Genomic DNA, 23,661 nt, shown 5'->3' with positions numbered 1-23,661 from the left:
GTGGTGGCGCGCCTGCGGTCCCAGCTACTCTGGAGGCCAGGGTTGGAGGATCGCAAGAGTCCAGGAGTTGGAGGCTGCAATAACCAGAGATCGCGCCACTACACTCCAGTCTGGGCAACCAAGCGAGACCCTGTCTCGAAAGAAAGGAAAGAAAGAAAGAAAGAAAGAAAAAAAACCCTCCCAGCCAACTCTCAGGGCCCACCGCTGGCGGTCCCCAACCCCCTTCCCCGGCCCGACCTGGCGCCCCCAGCCCGGCTTAGCCAGCGCCACGCAGCCGGGCCGGGAAGGGGCGGAGCCGCCGGGCCCCGCCTCCCTTGCCGCTCCGGGGCCGCCGAGGCCAAGGGGCTGCCTCCTCCGCCTAGAGCGCCGCCGCCGACGCCTTCGCCCAGGAGCCGGGGGGCCGGGCGCCATCATGCTGAGCCGGCTCGGGGCGCTGCTGCAGGAGGCCGTGGGGGCGGTGAGGCCGGGAGTGCCAGGCCGCCCGGGGTCGCGGGCCTAGGCCGGGCCGGGCGGGCGCGGAGCCGGGTGCGGCCGGCGGGAGGGAGGGAGGGAGGGCGGGCGGGCGCGGGCCCCCTCGGGCAGGGACACCCGGGCCGCGGCGCCCCTTTCCCGGCCTGTCCTCGCCGGCCGCGCCCCACTTCCCCTCGCTCTTCCCAGTCCCGCTCCCAGACTCCTCCCGACCGCCCCACCTCCCCGGCCTGCTCCCGCGTCGCTTCCTGTCTGTGCGTCCTGGCCACGGAGTCTCCCAATTCCCGAACTCGCCTTCGCCGGGACGCTCCCTGTCACCCCTTGGGGTGTTTCCTGCCCCCTCGGGCCCTAGACCGCCTCCCCCAGTACCGGTGGGCCTGCCTCCTTCCTCCGCTCCACCCCGCCTGGGCTTGAAAAAATCGCCGCCCCTTCTCCTCGGTCTGATCTCCCAGACAACTCCAGGACCTTGTTGGGGTGCAGGACGCCCTTCCCGTCACCCCGGGACTTGGGAAGTGCGGGCCCTGCCGGTCCAAGTCCCCACGAAGGGTAAAGACCCAGGCAGGCTGGTGGGCGCCCAGCCGGGGAAACCGCCTTCTGCAGCGTGCCTATGTTTCCAGCGTGGCTGTCACCCCTCACAAGCCAAATTGACTTTGAGTTAGGGACAGGCCGCCCGTGGTGGGGCGTGAGTGGCCCTGTGCGGGGAGGAGAGTCCATTGATGCTTCACATGCCGTCAGAGTGTGTGTTTGCCATTTTTTGTTGGGGCTGCAGGCTGGCAAGCAGCCCACTACTAGGGTTCGTTCAGCAAGATGTAGTGCTGTGTAGGGAGGGCGGGGGTATTCCTGGTAGGGTGGGGGGGTGCCTGCTGTTGAAAGTAACTCTGCCAAGAAGCTGTCTGTAAAGTCAACAATACTTTTCTGCCTCCAAGTATAAATCTTCCCCCAATTGATGAGTTGAGTATCAGATTTTCTCAGGAGAGAAAGCCTTGGGTTTCACCCTCCTTCCTCCCCACCTCCTCCTCCCCCACCCTCATGGGAGCTCCTGTTGAAGGAAGTTTGCCTTAGGCAAACTTGGGAAGAAAGTCAGAAACTATGACTTCCTACACCTTCCCAGCCCTGCTGTTGACCCAGGTCCCGGGCCTTGGGGCATCCAGGTAGAGAGGGTTCCAAAATGATTTTTCCTCCCCTTCCCTCATCCCCAGTCAAAACAGCTGTCATCTTAAAAGTGATCTGATAAACTAATTCGTACCTCTGAGGAACACTCCATTTACAGGAGGTGAGACAGGCCAGACAGTTCCTCAGTCCTGAATTTCTTTTTCTTTTCTTTTTATTATTATTTATTTATTTCTGAGCCCAGGCTGGAGTGTAGTGGTTCAATCTCGGGCTCACTGCAGCCTCCACCTCCTGGGCTCAAGCAATCCTCCCACCTCAGCCTCCTGAGTAGCTGGGACTACAGGCATGCTGCACCACGCCAGGCTAATTTTTGTATTTTTTGTAGAGACAGGGTTTCATCATGTTGCCCAGGCTGGTCTTGAACTCCTGGTCTCAAGCGATCCACCCGCCTTAGCCTCCCAAAGTACTGGGATTACAGGCATGAGCCACTGCGCCTGGCTAGGAGTCAATTTCCAAGGCTTCCAATGACGGAAGTACAGGCATCAGTGGCAGGAGGAGATTTTGGCAGTGGAGGGACATCTTTTTAGCCAAGTGATCTTCTGGGCCCTTTAGTATTGAACATGTAGGCTATGTCCGGGAGGTGTGGCTGGCCCTACAGGGAGACAAATTCCTCTTTTCTGCTCTACCCCCAGGTCTCCAGTCTAGGTCTTTTCCAAGCTTGGGTCACCAAGTAATGTGTGATCCCAGTAAGTCAGCTGACTCCTCATTGAGGAGGAAGAGTGCTCCTTCCCACCCTCTTCTGATCCAACAGATAGGAATCATTACAGCTCTTTTTTTTTTTTTTTTTGGACTACAGGTCTGCGCCACCACGCCCAGCTAACATTTGTATTTTCAGTAGAGACCAGGTTTCACCATGTTGGCCAGGCTTGTCTCAAACTCCTGACCTTAAGTGATTGACCTGCCTCAGCCTCCCAGAGAGCTGGGATTACAGGTGTGGGCCACCACTATGTCCGGCCACTAATAATATCTTTAAAGAGAAATTGTTGGGTTCAGTGTCTTTGGTTTGGAGTTGCCGGTCATGGAGTCAGGTAAAGATGACACACCTGTGTCACCAGCTCTCTAATGGCCTGTGCTGGTTAACCTGCCTCTCCCATGTCTCCTGTCGTACTGGAGCGTTCTTTTTGGTTAAAGCCCAGCTCAAGGTTTTCAAAGACTGTAAGTCAATTTTGAGGCTAAAGGAGACCCCATCACAGAAATTATGAGATAATTGTAGGGCTGCTGAAGGGCCAGAGGACTTTCTGAAACAAGGAACTAGGGAAAGAATGTCTCCAGGAGGTTCCTGAGATATTTGGTAAATATTCATGGGTATCCACTATGCGCTGAGCCCATCGAGGGCAGGCTAGCGGTGAAACACAGAACCCTGGCTCTCAGGGAGCTCATCGTCTAGCAGAAGAGACGACTGCTCAGCACGGCAGGCACTGTCACATGGAAGGTGGTGAGATGCCATCACTCCACAGGGATAGAATATTTGGAATAACTGTGGGCGGTGCTACTTTTGAGAAGGGTCATAGCCCCTACCAACTAGCTTTGAAAGAAGCCAAGATGCCCTGTGGACCGAGGGGAGTTTCCAGTTCTCTGAATGTCATCCCTCCCTGTGTTGCAGTGGCCTTCTAAGCATATTCTTCCTGCCTTTACCTCCTCTTCCAAGCTCAACTGCCAGATGAATCTTCCTAAAACACTGCTCAGACGGTGCCAGTGGCTGGGTGTGGTGGCTCACGCCTGTAATCCCAGCACTTTGGGAGGCCCAGGCGGGCAGACCACTTGAGGTCAGGGGTTCGAGACTAGCCTGGCCAACATGGTGAAACCCTGTCTCTACTAAAAATACAAAAATCAGCCAGGCGTGGTGGCACACATCTGTAATCCCAGCAACTTGGGAGGCAGGAGAATCACTTGAACCCAGGAGGCGGAGGTTGCAGTGAGCTGAGATGGTGCCGCTGCACTCTAGCCTGGGTGACAGTGAGACTCTCTTTTATTTATTAAAAAAAAAAAAAGCTGTCATTGACCTGCTCCCTGCTGCCTGCAAAAAATGATAGAGGCTCCAGAGTCTCACCAGCACCCCTTCCCCAGACACACTTTGCAGAGTTCCTTCCGGTTCTTCAAGTTTTAGTTCAGATGTGATCTTGGTAAAGCCTTCCCTGTTCCAGCCTGTTAGAAGTTACCCCTTTTTCTGAGAGGTCACCACTTTCCACCTCTCCTGAGGCCTCACACTACTTCCTTGTAGCTTCATTATTCAATGCAATTTTGTATCGTCTTCTCCATGGCACGTTTCTTTTTTTTTTTTTTTTTTTTTTTTTTTGAGACGGAGTCTCGCTCTGTCGCCCAGGCTGGAGTGCAGTGGCCGGATCTCAGCTCACTGCAAGCTCCGCCTCCCGGGTTCACGCCATTCTCCTGCCTCAGCCTCCCGAGTAGCTGGGACTACAGGCGCCCGCCACCTCGCCCGGCTAGTTTTTTGTATTTTTTTAGTAGAGACGGGGTTTCACCGTGTTAGCCAGGATGGCCTCGATCTCCCGACCTCGTGATCCGCCCGTCTCGGCCTCCCAAAGTGCTGGGATTACAGGCTTGAGCCACCGCGCCCGGCCCATGGCACGTTTCTTGAGGACTGGGTGTTAGTCATCCTCATGTTGCTTGTGGCATCCAGCATAGTGTCTTGTACATAGTGGGCGCTTGGAATGAATGAATGATTTCATGAGTGGCTACTCAGCTCTGTGGTGCAGTGAAGTGTGAGGTCAGAGAGAGGTGTGGGCAGGCAGGGACACTGGAGAGGGCTTGGTGGAGCTGCTGGGGACTGAACCTCGCTGGGGACTCTCAGGATCCAGACAAGTTATCGGGATACAGAGCACCTTGGGCAGAGGAGTGGCCCCAGCAAAGACCTAGAGGCAGAAATGCACAGCTGTGGGGAGGGATGATTAGAATTCTTTCTTTTTTTTCCTGAAAACATTTACTCTGCAAGAAAAGTGAAGGAATGGTTTTGTTTTTCAGAAGTTTTCAGGGAAAGTGGTTGTTCTCAGTGCAAGGCCAGTATCAGCCATGGTGCAGAGATGGAGAGAACTTGTGGAAAAGGGGGAGGTTAGGGGCTTTCCCAGAGCAGAACCAGAATTTTCCGAGGCTTGATAGAAGAAGCCGGTAGAGGAGGAAATGAGAGCAGCACTGGCTAAGGAGTTGGGGTTGTGCAGGCTCAGGCTTTGGACACAAGATGAAAGCATGTTAGAAGGAAGGCACTTTGTTAATATCATGCTAATGTTACCTACCCATCAAAATGAACAGAGCCTGTGGTGGTCTTGAACAGATTTTCAGAGACTCTCAGATTGAGAGGAATGGGAAAGCTTTGTCTTTTTTTTCTTTTTTTTTTTTTTGAGATAGGGTCTCACCTCATCACCTAGGCTGGAGTGCAGTGGCACGATCACAATTCACTGAAGCCTTGACCTCCCCGGGCTCAGGTGATCCTCCCAGCCCAGCCTCCCAGGTAGCTGGGACTATAGGCACACACCACCATGTCCTGCTAGTGTTTAAATTGTTTCTAGAGACAGAGCGTCATCATGTTGCCAAGGCTGGTCTCAAACTCCTGGACTCAAGCCGCCTGTCCCCCTTTGCCTCACGGTTGGGCTTATGGGCCTGAGCCACTGCACCTGGCCTTTGCCACATTTTCCATCTGCATCATTTTGCTTTTCTTTGGGGGACTGCGTTCCTCTATGTGCCTCTACTGTAGTGTAACCATGCTGTGTTGAAATAATCTGTGTCTGTTTCCCCCAGCAACATTCTTAGCACCTCCAGGACACAGGACAGGATTGTGACATATAGCAAGAAAACCGCATTTCCAGGAGGGAGGGGTATCTAGGGAGAAGTGGCTGTCAGGAGATACTTGGCTAGATATGGAGACAGTGCCAGTGTGTCCGGGAGAAAATGTGTTATTCCTCCCTTTGAAAGCCAAGGAGCAGGGTGCCTGCTCATGAGGAGGCCTAGCATGAACCTGACACTCGGCATGGAATGTCTGTTCCCACGAAGGCAGGGGCTCCCTGGCCTTTGTGGCCCCCACCGAGGTTGTGTCTCTGCCCTCTCCGCAGCGCGAGCCCAGCATTGACCTGCTGCAGGCCTTCGTGGAGCACTGGAAGGGCATCACGCACTACTACATCGAGAGCACAGGTGCGGCCTGGCCCTCCCCAGCCGGGGGACCCTGGAGGGAGCGGGGAGGAAGAAGTGTGCAGAGTGTCACCATGCAGGTGTCCTGGGAAAGGTAACGTGCCCACTTGTGCAGAATTGGAGCCGAGTTCATGGAGACAGAGAACCGGACAGACAGAAGACCCAGAGCCCTGGGCCACTCTGCTCCTGATGATTTAGCTACCGGTCCCACCCTGACCTTTTGGAAAGGGCTGTGTGAGGGAGGAGTAGCCTCGCTGGGGGTCTCACTGGCCTGACTCTGCAAGGAAGAGGTGGCTGCACTTCCCCCAGCTTCCAGCTCCAGGCCTTCAGGCCCCAAGAGCATGTGCCTAGGGTTTACTGATCAAAAGAAAAGAGTTTAACAACTTTCCCTTTCCCCTGAGCCAACTTAGGGGCATTTTCCTTGTAGAGATCTGGGGTAGGAGGAGAACGAAAACCAAGGTGGGTAACATGCCTGGGTCCCTCTCCCCAAGCTGACACCCCAGAGAGCCAAAGCCTTGGGTCACCTGGTCCCATCAGGATTGCTCACTGAGGGGACGGCATCTGAGTGGCTGCTCTGCAGTCATGATGCTGCCATGGGTGGATACAGACTTGTTGCCAGGTAACCATATCCTGCATCCCTCACTTTCCCCTTCCTGGAGTTCAGACTGGGGCTTCATTCCAGCCCACACCTTTCCTACAGGCTTTCTTTCCAGCCCGGGCCAGCCCAGGAAATTCAGAAATCTGTGGGACCCTCTGAGGGTCCTGCTAGATCAGGTTTCTCAATCTTGGCACAGTTGGCATTAGACCTGGAGCCTTCCCTGTGCGGGGCTGTCCTGGGCAGTGTGGGATGTGCAGCAGTAATTCTGGCCTCTACCCACTAGGTGCCAGTAGCACACCCCACCCCCGAACTGGGACAACCAGCAATGTCTCCAGACATTGCCTCATGTTCCCTGGGGGAGAAAAGCCCACCCCCGGTTCGGAACCACCTCTTCAGGTGAAAGATCTCTTGAAGGAGAGCCTTGGTCCACCAGCTGAGTAAGATCAGATCAGAACTGGCTTAAATTCACCTGGGGCTCCCCCCACCCCCCAGCCCTTTCATTTCCAGAATGGTTCCTAGACTAGAAGGGTCGGAAGTGCCTGGGGCAGGCCACCCTACTCAAGCTCCTGTTCCTTAAAGGAAAGCTAGGGGGTGCTCCAAGGCCAGTCCTGAAGCACCAGAACTTTCTTTAAAAGACACACTGAGACTGACTGCAAAAGCCCCACTAAGTAGCTTCCCTGTCAGGGCCTTGGTACAGAGAGCAGGACTGGGTCAGACCTGAAGGTGGTGATGCAGATGTTTTTTTCCTCTTTGTGAAAAACAGAGGCTTGCCTTCTCTGAGTGTCAGCTGGGGAGGCCCCGGGAGGTTCTCTCTCAGGCAGCTGCTGGAATTACAGCTTCTAAGTTACGTGACAAGAGCCCTGAGCCCACAGCGTCTCACTCAGGCCCAGAGCTGACAGCAGCCTTCTGTGGGCCCAGGACCATGTGTCCCTGTCTCTGTACCTATCCCAGGGTTTGAAGGAAGCCGATGCTGCTGCCGCCAATAAAGTACTGGGCATGCATGCGTTCTCAGAGGACTGTGTCCTGAGCCTGGAAAGACTTTTGTCTTCTTAAATATTGAAGCATCCACTGTCAACTTCCATTTCCCAGTTGCCCGCAGCTCTCTTCCCCCACCTCTCCCAGACAGGACCTCCCCTTTCTGGGCTTTGGCAGGAGATGGTGAAGTTTCAAGCCAGGGTGCCCCTCTTCACCCTACTTACCCTTGTTTCCCAAACATCAATTAGATGAGAACACCCCCGCCAAGAAGACAGACATTCCCTGGCGGCTGAAGCAGATGCTGGACATCCTGGTGTATGAAGAGCAGCAGCAGGTGGCCGTGGGTGAGGCAGGGCCCTGCCTGGAGTACCTGCTGCAGCACAAGATCCTGGAGACTCTCTGCACACTGGGCAAGGCCGAGGTGGGAGGCCCCCTGCGCGCTGGGCCAGGCCGAGGTGGGAGGCCCTCTACGCGCTGGGCAAGGCTGTGGTGGGCAGCCCCGGGCTCCCTGGATTCCAGGCTGAGGTGGGCAGCCTGGGGTTCCCTGGATTCCAGGCCTTTCTGCCTGTGCTCCTCCCAGTCCTGACACTGAAAGTGGCAGCTGCGGGGAGAGGAGCAAACAGGACAGGCACTGTGGCTGTCTCACTTAGAACACTCCACCATCCCAGCGCCCCTGTTCCCAGTTCACTCCACAAAGATGGGCCTGCCGCGTGCCAGGCTCTGCTCTAGATGCTGGGGACACAGTAGGGATTCAGACTGACAAGAGCCAAGGCATGGTGGTGCGCGCCTGTAGCCCCAGCTACGTGGGAGGCTGAGGTGGGAGGATTGCTTGAGCCCAGGAGGTGGACGCTGCAGTGAACTGTGATCATGCGACCGCACTCCTGCCTAGGAGGCAGAGCAAGATGCTGTCTCTTAAAAAAAGGAAAGAAAATCCGACAAGAATCCTAGTGGGAGAGGCAGGACCATCCTGTGATGGATCAATAATGACCCAGTTATGGAGCACAGTGATGCAGGAAAAGGGGTTGCGAGTGCCAGGAAGGCCAGTTTCGAACAACGTGGCGAGGGAAGCAGGCCTGTGAGAAGGGGCCCTCTGAGCCAGGATTGAGGGAGGAGTTGAGCCTGGGGCTCTCTGGGGGTGTAGCGTTCCAGGTGGGGGACACACCTCTGACAGGAGCTCCTTCCCTGGCCTCAGTCCCCCCAAGACATGCGGCAGGCGGGGGCCACGGTCCTGACAGGCGCTCTGTCCCTGGCCTCAGTTCCCCCCAGGCACGCGGCAGGCGGGGGCCACGGTCCTGACAGGCGCTCTGTCCCTGGCCTCAGTTCCCCCCAGGCACGCGGCAGGCGGGGGCCACGGTCCTGACAGGCGCGCTGTCCCTGGCCTCAGTTCCCCCCAGGCACGCGGCAGGCGGGGGCCACGGTCCTGACAGGCGCTCTGTCCCTGGCCTCAGTTCCCCCCAGGCATGCGGCAGGCGGGGGCCACGGTCCTGACAGGCGCTCTGTCCCTGGCCTCAGTTCCCCCCAGGCATGCGGCAGCAGGTGTTCCAGTTCTTCAGCAAGGTTCTGGCGCAGGTGCAGCACCCCCTGCTGCATTACCTCAGCGTCCACAGGCCTGTGCAGGTGAGGGGCCCAGAAGCCAAGGGGTGTGTGGGTGTAAGTCCCCACTCTCTCCCCCGCCACACCTCTCCCCAATGTTTCTGTCCTGCTGCTCTTCCAGAAACTCCTCCGACTCGGTGGGACAGCTCCCGGATCTGTTACAGAGAAGGAGGAGGTGCAGCTCACCACCGTCCTCTGCTCCAAGATCCAGCAGGACCCAGAGCTGCTCGCCTACATCCTGGAAGTGAGCACTCCCACTGGGAAGAGGAGCGGGAGGGCCTGGAACCCCAGGGCAAGCCCCCTCGGCCCTCCTGAGGAGGCAGACGCAGAGAGCAGGTACCCAGGAGGCACGCAGGCAGCTTCCCCTCCAGCTCCAGGCTGAGGCCCTGCCAGCAGCCCACCCTGCGGTCCCAGTGGGGGACCCTGGGAAGTGGTCCCCACCAGGCCTGGCCTCATCCCACCCTCTTTGCAGGGTAAAAAGATTGTAGGTAGGAAGAAGGCATGCGGAGAACTCACTGCCCTGCCTAAGGACACAGCCAGCCACAGGGACAAGGACTGCTCCCACGATGGTGCTCCTGCCAGGCCCCAGCTGGACGGGGAGCCCTGTGGGGCCCAGGCCTTGAACAGCCACATGCTTGCTGAGACCGAGCAGCTGGATGGTGGGACTGCAGAGAGCAACCTGATCACCTCCCTGCTTGGGCTGTGCCAGAGCAAGGTGCTGGCAGCAGAGATGGAGAGGGTGGGGGTGGGGGAGGGGTGGGTCGATGGCCAGGAGGTGATTTGGAGGCTCACATGCACGTCCCTGAAGTTGCGTCCTCATCCCCTAGAAGAGTCGGGTGGCCTTGAAGGCCCAGGAGAACCTGCTGCTCCTGGTGAGCGTGGCCTCCCCAGCAGCCGCCACTTACCTGGTCCAGAGCAGCCCCTGCTGCCCTGCGATTGTCCAGCACCTCTGCCAGCTGTACCGGTCCATGCCTGTCTTCCTGGACCCCGCAGACATTGCTGCCTTAGAGGGCATCAGCTGGAGGTGGGTGCCCAGCCCGGGAAGGCTGGCCAGCATCTTTAGTTGCTGGCAGCCCTGCCTGTCTTTAGTGGCCAGCTCCCCTGGTATTCCACGTTGCTAGGGACCCCTGCTGGCCACCATCTCCCCAAGGCTGCAGCTGATCCCCAGGGGCCTTCGTGCCCTCCAGGGAAGCACTGCTTTTGCTGCCTCTGTCCATAAAACCCCCAAGATAACCGATCCCCAGCCACAGAGGTTCCACAGGAGAGGGGAAGGGCCCAGTTTCGGGAGACATTGAGGAAGACCTTGAAGCTCCTCCCCCACTCTCTGAGACTTCTCTCCCCTCTTCAGGTTACCCAGTGCCCCATCTGATGAGGCTTCCTTCCCTGGGAAGGAGGCCTTGGCTGCCTTCTTGGGCTGGTTTGATTACTGCGACCACCTTATCACAGAGGCACACACGGTGAGCAGGGGCGGGCGGGGGCCGGGCTCTCATGCTATTCCCTGTACCATCTCCATCTCGAGGACTACGTGGAGCAGGGACATGGAAACATGGGGTCCAGGAGCTAGGCGGGGCCCCAGGCAGGCTGGAAACCCTCTCCTGTGGCATCAGGCGCTGCGCAAGGACATGGTTATTTCTCAGCGGGAATTGTGATGAGCGCAAAATGCGTTGACGACATGCTCTGTGGAACCCAGGTGGTTGCAGACGCCTTGGCGAAGGCCGTGGCTGAGAAGTTCTTCATGGAGACCCTGCAGCCCCAGCTCCTGCATGTGTAAGTGTCCAGTTACCTCAGGCATGGCTGTGGTCTACAGCAAACCGCCTACCCCACCCAGCCTCGTCCTGTCCCTAAGGCCAGACACCTTCTTGACCAGAATCCCATCTGTGGACCCCATTGGGTGATGTTTGCCAGGCCTGCCCTGTGATGTGCACCTGGCTCTGAGCTACGTGGGCTAAACGAAGGCCTACTACCCTTCCCTGCAGGACCCCAGCAGGGATGGGCAAGTGACCACAGACATACCAGCCAAAGATGCGAGGCAAGCAGGAAGGGTTCTGCCACCCGCACTCGTGTGCTATCTGCACACCCCGGGCCTGGCTAAGGTGCCCTCTTCCCATAGGTCCGAGCAGAGCATCCTGACCTCCACCGCGCTCCTCACAGCCATGCTGCGCCAGCTCCGCTCCCCTGCGCTGCTGCGGGAGGCCGCGGCTTTCCTCCTGGGCACAGACCGGCAGCCTGAAGCCCCCAGGGACAACCCCCATGCCCTGTACGCTCACCTCATCGGGCACTGCGACCACCTCTCTGATGAGGTACGGAGGGGGACCTCCACCTCTGTTCCTCTCGCCACCCCTGCCAGAGGGAGTTCCTGAACACTCTTCCCATAACTCCACCTTTGAGACGCTGATCTGCAAAACACTGCCGAGCCGCTTTTGTCACACACTAATTTTCTCTGATCATATGCATTTTTTTTTTTTTTTAAAGAGACAGGGTCTTTCTCTGTCACCCCAGGCCCTGGAGTGCACTGGTGTGATCCTAACTCACTGCAGTCGCCAACTCCTGGCCCCAAGCGATCCTCTCACCTCAGCCTCCTAAAGTGCTGGGAATGCAGGCATGAGCCACTGTGCCCAGCTTATTTTACAGTATTTTATATTTTGGACAGTGCTTTTATACTCACTTGATTTGCGGGAGGGCTGACACCTACTCCGTGAGGTAGGCAAGGTTGATACTCCCATTTCTCAGACATGGAAAGTAAGGCACAGAGAAGCAATTTGGCTTGCCTGAAATCGCACGTCCAATTAGTCACGTACCAGGGACCACCCAGACTTCTTGATTCCTAGGCCCACACCCCCCACCACTCCCCCCAAAACCTGCCACCTTAGCATCCAGCCAAGGGAGGTGACTCTGCCTCAGGCCTTTTCTTATCTGGGTTAGCCATGCCAAGGCACCCCTGGGAGCTGGGTGGGGAAGGGGCTATCCTGCCGACCGCCTTCCCGCTCCAGATCAGCATCGCCACGCTCCGGCTGTTTGAGGAGCTGCTACAGAAGCCCCACGAGGGGATCATCCGCAGCCTGGTCCTGCGCAACCTTGAGGGCCGCCCTTACGTGGCCTGGGGCTCACCAGAGCCTGAGAGCTATGAGGACACACTGTAAGTGAAACCAGCGCCCTCTGGACCCAGCCCGGCCCTCAGCACTCGCACACTCACTCTGTCCATTCATTCATTGGTGCTGCACTGTTCTGTCCTGGCCATAGAGATCTGGAGGAAGACCCCTACTTTACCGACAGCTTCCTGGATTCCGGCTTTCAACCTCGTGCAAAGCCTCGCCTAGCTCCTGCCACCAGCTACGATGGCAAAACAGCAGTGACCGAAATCGTCAACAGGTGGGGAACAAGTTGGGCAGTCTGAACCACTCGAGTTTTACTCTTTTTTTTTTTTTGAGATAGTCTGGCACAATCTTAGCTCACTGCAGCCTCCACCTCCCGGGTTCTGGGTTCAAGCAATTCCTGTGCCTCAGCCTCCTGAGTACCTGGGATTACAGACATGCACTACCACACCCAGCTAATTTTTATATTTTTAGTAAAGACGGGGTTTCCCAATGTTGGCCAGGCTGGTCTCGAACTCCTGACCTCAGGTGATCCGCCCACCTTGGCCTCCCAAAGTGCTGGGATTACAGACCTGGTCACCGTGTCTGGCCTGAGTATTTTTCTTTGGCCACAGCCCTGGGGTCCAGTTGGGGAGGGAGATAGGGGTCCCACGAGCAGGAGAGAGCAGGGTGAGCTGGGAGCGCCTCCACACCAGCTCCTGTTTCTCAGTTTCCTGTGCCTGGTCCCCGAGGAAGCCAAGACCTCTGCCTTCCTGGAGGAGACGGGCTATGACACGTACGTCCACGATGCTTATGGCCTGGTGAGTGGCTCCTGCTACCAGCTCCCACTTCCTGTCCTCCAGAACAGCTGGGTGATAAGCTCTGGGTTCCCCCTCTCTCATGCCCAAGGACCCCAGCCCATCCCTCCTACGTGGGGCCCTGTCTGCTGGTTCCCAATCCCTGGGCCCGCTGCTTCTACTCTCCCGCCTGTCTTAGTTCCAGGAGTGCAGCTCCCGCGTTGCGTCCTGGGGCTGGCCTCTGACCCCCACACCTTTGGACCCCCATGAGCCTGAGCGACCTTTCTTCGAGGGCCACTTCCTCCGAGTGCTGTTTGACCGCATGTCCCGGATTCTGGATCAGGTAGCCAGTGGGCCTGGGCCAGGAGAACTCCAGGCTGGTGCCTCTGGGGTCCTTTGAGAGCAGGGGCTGGCCACAGGGTTGCCTCCGCTTCGGTTCTTTGGTGCACAGCACCCCTGTCCTTTCCCCAGGTGGGAAGCCCCGTCTCGCCCCTGCTCCACACGTCCTAACATGTTCTGGTCCTCAGTCCCATGGAATCCATGACACACACACATCACGTGAGCCTCCCACCCCCACACACATTCACACTGGCCAGGCATCTTGCTGGAGGAGTGCAAAAATACTCACCAGCCCTGCCAGCCCTCAGCTCTGTCCACCATGTTCCTACAGCCATACAGCCTGAACCTGCAGGTGACCTCGGTCCTGTCCCGGCTTGCCCTCTTCCCCCACCCCCATATTCATGAGTACCTCCTGGATCCCTACATCAGCCTGGCCCCCGGCTGCAGAAGCCTGTTCTCCGTGTTGGTGAGGGTGAGGATGCCTCGGCCCGAGGGAGTGTGCCCAGTGGGGGTGGAAGGAACAGCAGGGAAGGGGAACGGGGCAGGTGGTTGGGGGCTGGAGGGGTGGGCACCCTTGCCAGTGCCAGGGAAAGCACAGTCTCCCATGCTCTGCATGGTGTGGCAGGGCCAGGGGACCCGCTGGTGTTGCTGGCCCCATCTGAGTCCCCTGTGGTTCCTAATCTAGGTGATCGGGGACTTGATGCAGAGAATCCAGAGGGTACCCCAATTCCCAGGCAAGCTGCTCCTGGTGCGCAAGCAGTTGACGGGCCAGGCTCCTGGGGAGCAGTGAGTACCAAGGGTGCCAGGTGAAGCCTGGGGGTGGGAGGGTAGAAAGTGCGTCTGGAGGACAGGTGGCTGGCCACAGGGTCAAGCCTCATGGATGCTGGGCTGTCATGCTGGGCACAGTCCTGCCCCCACCCAGCCATGCCCCCTGTGTCATCTCCCCTCAGGCTGGACCACCAGACCCTCCTCCAGGGCGTGGTGGTGCTGGAGGAGTTCTGCAAGGAGCTAGCTGCCATTGCCTTCGTCAAGTTTCCCCCGCATGATCCTCGCCAGAACCTCTCCCCAGCCCCGGAAGGGCAGGTCTGAGCCAGGAGCAGCGCGGTGGGAGACTCCTGTCCACACCTCTGCCCCAGAGCGGCCTCCTGCCTGGCACTGCCGCCACACTCCCCTCCTGGGATGGGGCTTCTGCTCCCGGGCTCACTCAAGGAGACTGCGGCATGTTGACCACACCAGACTGGGTTTCAGGGAATGGGCATGCCAGGCGCCAAGGAGCCAAACAGATGGCTTTCCAGGCAGCAGGGTCCTTGGGGCCTTCTTGGAGGAGCTTGGGTGACAGCCAGGTGAGCACCCAGGCCCCAGACCCTCATGTGCTATGTGCCTGGCCCCCTCTGTACTGGCCATTTGTGGCCAGGGCCAAGACCTGTGACTCAACTCCAGGGGCAAGATGGGGAGTGAGCTGATGGCTCTGAGACTGGTCGGGAGCCCAGGCCAGGGAGATGGGGCCTGGAGCCTTGTCTGTGTCACATTAGGTACCATGGGAGCTGCTGAGACCTGACATTTTGTCCCCTGCCTTCACGGCTTGGCCCACTTGGCCCATGGAGGAGGAGCAGTGAATAGGATCATTGGGGAAGCCCCTCTTCCCGCTCTGCTCCCCTGGAAACTGTTGCAAAACGCCCAGCCGCCTCATGGCAAATGCCCAAAGCATGTTCCGCACCCAGGCGGGGGCCGCTGCTAATGAGAACCTTGGTGCAGCTGCAGCCGGGAGGGGAGCGGGCCCAGGAGCCAGGCTCAGGTCCAGCTAGTTCCTCTCTGGCGCCTTCTGAACCCGTCTCAGCAGGTCCGCAGCACCTGGGCAGAGAGGTCAGAGACCAGGGGAGGCCAGGCCTTGCCCTCCCTTCTGCTCAGGGCCCAGTGTTCTTGATAGAAGACCCTTCTGGGTGGCCAGGGAGCTCAGGGGACAGATAAGGGCAGGACGCCCCCTGACTCCAGGCCCCTGAGCCTGGCGGGGAGTGGCTGCGGCCCAGGCAGCCAGTCCTGGTGTTGTTCTCCCTGCATGCCCTCTGTGGCTGGGGCCACCACCCCACCCGGCCCGAATATGTCTTGACCTGCAGGAATACACGGGCGGCGCCAGGCATTACCTCACAGCGGGACTACACAGTTGCTGGCTTTGCTCCTGGGCAAGGAGGAGCAGGCCAGAGCCTCTTTCGCTTCCTTTTCTTGCCCATGCCACTTCTAGAAGCCAGACACAGGTTGCCAAGAGGTGACACGAAACAGGAGGAAACTCAGTGACCTCTGCCTCTCCCGCATTCCTCCCCACGGGGGAGGACCTCGCCGCTCTGAGGAGCACCGTGCGCATGTGCGTGCACGAACGTGGGTGTTGGTGTGGACAGGGCACAGATCTCCGTGGATGAACTGCGTCTGGACTCTTAGATTCATAAAATATTCGAGGGTCTGGCAGTCACAGACCCTCCCCTCTCCTCCATGCACTTTGGCGTTTGCACGGTGTCTTCCCCGGACAGCACAGCAATAAATGGTGTGATTGCGTGGACATGGTGACTCTGTTCTTGGCCAAGTTTCCCCTCCTTCTGCCCAGGACTCCACTGCTAATTCGGGCCCATCTTCCTCCCCAAGGAAGACAAATTCTTTTTCTAGCGCTGGAGCAGGGAGGTGGGGTGGGCGGTAAACAGACAGGCTCTGGCAGTGCAGATCTGCTGATCCTCAGAGCCTGCCAGGAGCCAGACTCTTGGCAGAGCAGTGCCACTTCTGCTGGGCTGACCTGCAGCCGAGAGCCTGCCCGCCCCGGAGACACCGTGAGGGAATGGACCACGTGGGAGCATCTATGTGCAAGTCTCACTTGGGTGTGTGTATGCTGTGTGTTGTATGCCTGTTTTAGTTGTAAAGTAGGCCTGGTATTTAAAACCTTGTCTTTAAGTTCAAGGCTGCAGTGAGCTGACTGCACCACTGCGCTCCAGCCTGGGCAACAGAGTAAGACCCTGTCTCTAAAAAAAATAATAGTAATAATTCACAGGTGTGTTCTCAGGGAAACAGAAAAGTTAACACATAAATAAATAAACCCTTTGTCCTTAGATGTGTGTGGAAGGGTGGGGGATCCTCTGAGGGGGTTCCCCAAGAGACTGCAGGAGGGCAGGCTGAGAACTTGGAGGAAAAGGAGCCAGACGGTGGCTCTCAACTCGTGTTGATCACTGGGTGGCTTTTTAAAATCCCAAAGCCCAGTGTCCCATCACCAGTTAAATTATTGTTGCTGGGGGTGGGCCCAGAGTTCAGGCTCTCCAGGTGGCTGTGCATGGTGGCTCATGCCTATAATCCCAGTACTTCCGGAGGCTAAGGCAGGAGGATCACTTGAGGACAGGAGTTCGAGACCAGCCTCGGCAATATAGCGAGACCCCATGTCTACTAAAAACTTAAAAATTAGTTGGGTGTGGTGGCATGCGCCTGTGGTTCCAGCTACTTGGGAGGCTGAGGCAGGAGAATCACTTGTCACTCGAGCCTGGGAGGTCAATGCTACAGTGAGCCAGGATCACACCACTCCACTCCAGCCTGGGTGACAGAGCAAGACCCTGTCTGAGAAAGAAGAAAGAAAGAAAGAAAAACAAAAACCCAGGTGACCCTAATGTGCTCCCAGGGTTGAAAACTACTAGGCTAAATAATGGGGGCAAATAGCCAAATGTTATTGCCCGGCTGACTGGATGTGGGCCGGTGGGTCCCTTCGACACTGACAGAAATGAACTGAAACAAAAGGGTTTGGTTCCATCATTTGCGAGGCATTTGTCCTCAGAGGGTACAAGGATTCCTACCACCTTCCAGGGGCCAGAAAGAGGGCAGCCAAGGGAGGCAGGGAGGGGGCTGGAAAAGGGGCCTTGGAGGTTATCTCGGCCCTCAGGAGAAGGGGAGCCCGTGCAAGTGTTTCCTTGCTCAGAGTCAGAAATCTCTACCGTAGAACACTTGATATATTTTATCTGTTCATTTCCTTTGATTTTCGCTTAAATGTTCTTTCTTTTCTCTTTCTTTTTTCTTTTGAGAGAGGGTCTTGCTCTCTCACCCACACTGGAGTGCAGTGGCCTGATCATGGCTCACTGCAGCCTCCACCTTCTGGGCTCAAGCAATCCTCCTGCGTCAGCCTCCTGAGTAGCTGGGATTTACAGGTGTGCGCCACCTTGCCTGGGTTTTTTTGTTTGCTTGTTTTTTGTTTTTCTGTAGAGATAGGGCCTCACTATGTTGCCCAGGCTGGCTTCAAACTCTTGCCTTCAAGCGATCCTCTTGCCTTCAAGCGATCCTCCTGCCTCAGCCTCCCAAGGCACTGGGATTACAGGTGTGAGCCACCGTGCCTGGCCAAAGTTTTCTTTTTTTTTTGAGATAGTCTGCCCAGGCTGGAGCTCAGCTCACTGCAACCTCTGCTTCTGGGGTTCAAGCGATTCTCCTGCCTCAGCCTCCTAAGTATCTTGGATTACAGGCATCTGCCAACATGCCCGGCTAGTTTTTTGTATTTTTAGTAGAGACGGGGTTTTGCCATGTTGGCCAGGCTGGTCTCGAACTCCTGACCTCAAGTGATTCACCTGCCATCAGCCTACCAAAAAGTGTTGGGATTACAGGCGTGAGCCACTGTGCCTGGCCACTTAAAAAAAAAAAAAAAAAAAAAAAAAAATGTCCTACCATGATTCAGCCAGGCTGAGGGGAAATGAAAAAAAGGTTTGGTCTGGTGTGGGCTGAAGCTGTGAAAAGGCAGAGGCAGGAGAGCCGGGGGAGGGGTCTGTGCCAGGGAGGCTCAAGGAGAGAGCAGAGGCAGCACCTGCAGCCTGTCCCACGTGAAGTTCCTCTGGGGCCACCCGCTGCCCAACCCTTGGAGGACTCAGAGCTGTGTTTCATTAGGGATGGGTCCCCTCCGAGTCACATCCCGGGCCAGCAGGCCAGCTGGAAGGAGCCCCGGGGGCCATGCTGGACAGCAGACTGGCCCACACTGTCAGTGCACTGGGAAAGGCATGGGCAGCTGTGGGTAACACGATGGGAACAGCAGCTCTTGGACAGCAGTCCCCAACACTTGCTCCCCACAGAGACGTTTAGGCAGGGAGGCAAGGTAAGTAACACCTCTTTACTCAGCAAGGGGCTCCTCCCTCAGGACACCTTCCCCAGTGCCCCTCCAGGCTCCAAGGGCCTGGAAGGATCAGGATGCAGGCCTTTCCCAAGGAGGGCACAGAGCATGAGGAGGAGATGCCACTGGTGGTGCAGAAAGCTCCCCATCCCCCTGGGGAGAGGTGTCAGTGTGCCCTCAGGGTTGTGAGGTCCTGAGCTTTGGACTCCTTGCTTGGTTAAAGGCACTGTCCCTTGTGCAATGTAGAGGAATGCTCCTCAAAGCATCTCTCCTGGGAACCAGGAGAGCCGCCCCTGCTCCCAATGCAACAAGATCCCTGATCGCCAGCCTCTTGCCTCCCTCAGAGAGAGACATGTCTGCACTGGAGGGAGCATGGCTGCCTAGCTCCTTGTCACCTCCTCCACCTCCCTATCTGTTCACTGGGACAACAGAGGATCCCTGAAGCCGCTTGAGGAGCTGGCTTTGCAGGTCTTCCTCAGTCACCTTCCACCAAAAGAAGTTCTCACCCCGAATCTTTGGGGGTTCATCCTGGATCCCTGGGCTCCGAAAAGCCACAGTCACCAGCACATTCAGACAGATACCATCACTGTGATCTCGGCCCAGGTGCTGCAGTCCAAGCAACCCCTTGATCTCCACCACCAAGTGGTGCAGGGTCAGACACTCCTGCAGCAGCCGCAGGATGGCCATCTTCATGCCACCCCTCTGCTCCACAGGGTCGAGGCCACAGGCAGTGACAGGCAAGTGAGGCATCCCCACTGTGCCCACCAGCACCCACACTGTCTGGGTGCTGGTAAAGGTGACCACGAGCCGCTGGCAGACCAGATCACAGGGTAGCTCTTGCGGCAGAATGAGAGGGTGCCTGGCTTGCTGGCGATACTGGGCGGCTAGCTCAACCAGGTGCAGGATGTCATGGGCTCGCAGCGGAGTGGGCAGGGAGCTCCGTGGGTACCAGGCAGCCTGCAGGGACTCTGCATCGGCCTCCTTGGAAGTCTTGAGAATTCCACCTGGGGGAAATGTGGGGGATGGGGCAGGGACAGGCTGTGTGGACAGGAGTGCAGGTGTGGCAGTCACCAGACATCCCTGACCCAGAAAAGAGGCCCCCAGCCCAAAGGCTGGAATCTGCCCATGCCAGGCTGTGCCAGTCATAACAGGACTGGCTGTGGAGGGGCTCACTTCACCGAGGAGCTGGGGGAAAGGTGTCAACTGGCCCTGTTCACACTGCCTCCAGGTGGGCCATACCTGTGGGGCGAGCGAGGAACACGAAGCGGACCCAGGAGGGGCCCCGCTCCTCCACGGACAGCAGTGTCTCAGGCTCACAGTGCAGCCCCGCCTCCTCCTTCACCTCCCGCTGCAGCGCCTCCACGATGGTCTCCCCCGGCTCCATTCTCCCCGCAGGCAGGTACCACGACCCCCGGCACTCCCTCTTGGCCTCCTGGATCAGTAGCACCTCATCCTGAGGGGACAGAGGATCCTCACTTCCTGCCACAGCCTTCCCTCCCCGGGGACCAGGGGACACCTCAAACACAGTCGCCCGAGACTCCCCTCTGGGTGGACACCCTCAATCCGGCTAGCGCTCCAGTAGACCTGCCCTCGTGTAGCTGGGGGCTGCAGCCCTCTCCTCCCTGCAATTCGTCCCTCTCTGGATTTAGGAAGACTTCCATTTCAGGAAGGGCTGAGATTCCTGGAAGCTGCTTCAGGGGCTGGAGATGAGGCCCCAGAGTGAGGGTCACCATGTGTCTTGCACTGATTTGCGTCTGTACATGTCACTGTGTATCTCTCGCCTCCAACGGCGTGGTTTACAAACTGTGATGGGTCCTCACACTGGGGTCTGGCTTTGAAACACGACCCCCCACCTCCACTCTGTACAACCCTGCCCTATGGCCCTGGCCCCTTCTAGTTGTCATTACATCGCCTACTACAGGGATCAGCACCAAAGGCCTAAGGGTAAACACGGATTGAGCCACTGCTACCCGGGGGACCCTGGGCATTCCGCTAGACTCTGGGGAAGGGAAGGAATGAGCCCTAGTGGGATGAGACAAACAGGTCCCGGGCCTCAGTTTCCTCTAATGCATATCGGGACGAACGCAGGACACAGATGCGAGTGGGAGTGGGAGTGCTTTGCAAAACTGGGGAGCGCCACGCACGCGGCAGCGCTGGCTGTGGCCGTTGGGTCTTCTGTCCCCACCTGGGCTGGCTGCGCGCTCCCGAGGCCCGGCGGGCCCGGCGGGCTGCCGCTCACCTGCTCGCTGAGGAACACGGCCAGCACCACGTAGCACACGTTCTTCCGCAGCCGCACGGGCACCGGCGGCTCCCCGGCCGGCGCCGAGTCGCAGCTCTGCACGCTCGGCCCCTGGCCCGCCAGCACGGCAGCCAGCGCTCCCGTCAGGCCCTCCGAGGCCATCGGGTCCCCCGGGGGGCGGCGGCCTGAGTACTCGCAGACTGGCTGAGCCGAGCCGCGGGCGAGCGTGGGCTCCTGCGCCCTCTCCCAGTCCCTGCGGCAGCAGGCCGGTGCCGCACGAGAACGCGGAAGCGCACGCGAACGCGGAAGCGCACGCGAGCCCTGGCCGCTGATAGGCTGCGCGGCGCCGCAGCCTGCCCGGATTGGCCGGCCCGCGGCAGTCTCCGAAGGGGCGGGGCCACCCGGGGCCGCCGGGCAACTGGGTGGGCGCCGGGCCAGCTCTGGAGGACCCCGCCCGGGTTCTGCCGCCTGTGAGTCCCGCGCGCTCAGGACGTCTCCCAGCCGCCCCCGACTCGCCTACTCCCCGAGCGCGCACTGGTCTGCAGGAGCTCCGACCGTGACGTCATCCTTCCTGCAGGGCGCGTTGCGCCGCAGGGGTAGGCGACTATGACGCGACAAGCCCGGTGACGTTACGGAGGCCCGGGGCCGCCCCTTGGACCCACTGCCCCGCTGTTGCCGTGAACACACGATGGCATTGCCGGAGTTGATCATCTCCCAAGTAACTTTCTTCTCACTCCATTCAAGAGTAATAAATGTCACGTGGCCTGTGGGGAGGGGGACATAAACCCCTGCCTTTAAGGAGATTCTGTTGTAGTTGGAGAGAGAGACGGAGTCCTAGATGAGGAGTCAGCTGAGGGTTCGAGACTAAGTGCTAAATGCTTGGTTTGGGCAGGAAGAGTGACAGGCGCTGGGAGGAGGGAGGGGAAGGGCTGGGGATGGCGGGAAGAGTCGGGGGCTGAGAGAGGGCTGCCGTCAGCCGGCCCATCCTCATCAGTGTCCCTCTGCCCACCGCATTTCCCACGCAGCTCAAGGCACTCTCCGCTGCAGATGGTGCGCCCGGGGAGGGCGGGGGTGGGGCCCTGCTCCTCCATCCTTGTCGTCACCCTCCCACCTAGCGTGCAGGACCTGGCGCGTGGAGAGCAGGGTGGGGGTTGTTGTGGCGAGCGCCTGCTCCTCTCCCAGCTCTGCCTTTCCTCCTTCACCCGCCCCTCAGAACTGGAAGGCAAGGCCAGCTGGAAGGGATCTGCGAAGCAGGCCGTCTGGCTTCTCACCCGGCAGAGGCCACCCCTTTCTTCTCCCTCGGCTGGTTTTGTGTGCCTCCCTGCTTGATGGTGTGGACAAAGCTCAGGACCTGGAGCCAGATGGCCAGCCGCTGCTGGCTGGCTTGCTCTGTGCTCCTGGGTGAGCTGTGAGCCTCAATTTTCTTATTTGTAGAGTAGGGTCATAACAATTATTGTTTTACAGGGGTGTTGGGAAGGCACGACAATCGGAGAGGAGCTGTGTGGATTGTCCAGTACTGGGCACCGTCCCCAGGCAGGCAACCGACCCTCAGGAGTGGGCCCTCTCCACCACAGCACTTCTTGCTACAACACGCAAGGCCCACCCTCATGAAATGTGCCTTTTGTTACCCCCTAGAGACAGGATTTCACTCTGTTGTTCAGATTGGAGGTGCAGTGGCATGATCACAGATCCTACTACAGCCTTGATCTCTTGGGTTTAAGCTGTCCTCCTGCCCCAGACTCCTGAGTAGCTGGGGCTGCAGGTGTGCACCACCATGCCCGGCTAAATTTTTAATTTTTAATTTTTATTTCTTTGTAGAAACAAGGGTCTTGCTATATTGTCCAGGCTGGTCTTGAACTCCTGGCCTCACTGATCCTCCTGCCTTGGCCTCCCAAAGTTCTGTGGTTGCAGGCATGAGCCACCATGCCTGGTGAAATGTGCCTGTAGAGCTGCCTTAGAATTGGACTGAGGAACTTCAGCAACGCAGGATGTGTTTCTTTAGACTCCTCTCACCTGCTGATACCACAGGCTCCCTGGAGGCAGGGCCCCGTGTTAGGCTGTGGGATATCCCTACAAGGCCCATGAATTTTGAGGCACTTGCTGAATGCAGCTGGGCCAAGCCCTATCCTGGACCTCTCACCTCCCAAATAACTGCAGGCACGGGACCCCAGGACTGCAGAGCAACTTATCAACATATTTGCTCTGTGTGTGTGTGTGTGTGTGTGTGTGTGTCTTGTGCGTGCCCGCACATGTGTGAATCCCTCAGTTTTCCCACCTGTGAAGTGGGGGCAGGTTGGTCCCAGACTCCTGTCTGCCTCGCAGGGATGATTTGAGAGAGTGAGATCATGTCTGGGCAGGGCTCTGGGAGCTTCAGAGGCAGCCTAAGGTAAACAACAGAAAGCCTCACTGCCCAGAGAGCAGAGACCGCAGCAAACCATGGCTCCATGCCTCCCATTATCCCGGGGGGGAAAGCCCTCCCCAAAAGCCCCTTGTAAACTGGGAAGGGAGTGCTGAGACAACAGAGAGGCAGGCGTTCCCAAGGCCTTGGGAGAGAACAGCAGCCAGACAGAGGCTGGAGAGGTGCCGAGACAAGGGAGGCAGCTGAGGGAGGACGGGAGGCTGGATGGGAACCACCAGGGTCCCCATCAAGTCAACTGTGTGTCCTCCAGTCCCAGAGAGGGAAGAACCCTGGCCAGTGTGGTGGGCCACACAGCCTGGTGAATGGGAGTAGCCTAATGCTCCCAGCACCCACGGGAGCCAAGCTGGAGCCAGCCATTTCAGGGCATGTGTGTGCATGTGCCGGGGTGAGCGGGGGGAAGCACATGAGCAGGAAGGCCTGGGTAGGTGGCCATGGGGATGGGGACAGGGACAGGGGCAGGCAGGACAAGGTTGTATCAGGGCGTCTGTGATGCTAGAGTCATGGACAGAGCAACAAGACCTGTGTCTTGACAAGGTAGGAAGGTGAGGAGGGCAGGAACCCAAGCTACAGTGGGAGAGGGAGGGCTGGCCACAGGCTAGCTCTCTGAGGGACCCTGGGGATGCCACATCTACCCTCCGGGCCATCTGTCAAATGCAGGCATGGTTGGATCCTGGAACAGAAAAAGGGCATTCGTGAAAAAACTGGTGAAATCCCGGTGAGGCCTGTTGCTTCGTTAGTAGTGTGG

General features: G+C 58.1%; 2 protein-coding genes across 6 annotated transcripts in view; one reads left to right on the top strand and one right to left on the bottom strand.

Annotated features, from left to right (window-relative positions):
- Nucleotides 1-281: 281 nt before the first annotated feature.
- FHIP2B (FHF complex subunit HOOK interacting protein 2B) lies at nt 282-15,699 on the top strand. 5 transcript variants are annotated; one of them, XR_007728240.1, is made up of 18 exons: nt 282-457; nt 5,700-5,778; nt 7,597-7,769; nt 8,861-8,965; nt 9,063-9,185; nt 9,414-9,656; nt 9,772-9,965; nt 10,290-10,398; nt 10,632-10,708; nt 11,052-11,241; nt 11,932-12,077; nt 12,182-12,310; nt 12,743-12,833; nt 13,009-13,152; nt 13,480-13,620; nt 13,834-13,934; nt 14,099-14,491; nt 15,263-15,699. XR_007728240.1 is itself a non-coding variant. In XM_050801415.1 (17 exons), exons 1-17 carry the CDS (start codon nt 413-415, stop codon nt 14,235-14,237), a joined length of 2,229 nt encoding a protein of 742 aa, XP_050657372.1. In that variant the 5' UTR covers nt 282-412; the 3' UTR covers nt 14,238-15,699. The 5 variants fall into 5 exon arrangements, 2 of the variants coding, with proteins under 2 accessions (XP_050657372.1, XP_050657371.1); XR_007728239.1 differs by having other exon boundaries at nt 9,769-9,965; nt 15,388-15,699; XR_007728238.1 differs by having other exon boundaries at nt 9,769-9,965.
- A 2,547-nt stretch (nt 15,700-18,246) lies between these two features.
- NUDT18 (nudix hydrolase 18) overlaps nt 18,247-23,661 on the bottom strand; it is a 104,309-nt gene continuing 98,894 nt past the window's right edge. Inside the window, exons 2-4 of the mRNA XM_050801453.1 lie at nt 20,498-20,768; nt 19,498-19,711; nt 18,247-19,262 (exon numbers count right to left, since the gene is read on the bottom strand). Of these exons, the coding sequence (XP_050657410.1) occupies nt 18,667-19,262; nt 19,498-19,711; nt 20,498-20,659 (972 nt within the window). The 5' untranslated portion in view covers nt 20,660-20,768 and the 3' untranslated portion in view covers nt 18,247-18,666. The remainder of the gene's footprint in view (nt 19,263-19,497; nt 19,712-20,497; nt 20,769-23,661) is intronic.

This window comes from Macaca thibetana, chromosome 8 (assembly GCF_024542745.1).
Source record: "Macaca thibetana thibetana isolate TM-01 chromosome 8, ASM2454274v1, whole genome shotgun sequence".
Lineage (NCBI taxonomy): Eukaryota > Metazoa > Chordata > Mammalia > Primates > Cercopithecidae > Macaca > Macaca thibetana.
This window is presented reverse-complemented; position numbering and strand designations above follow the sequence as displayed.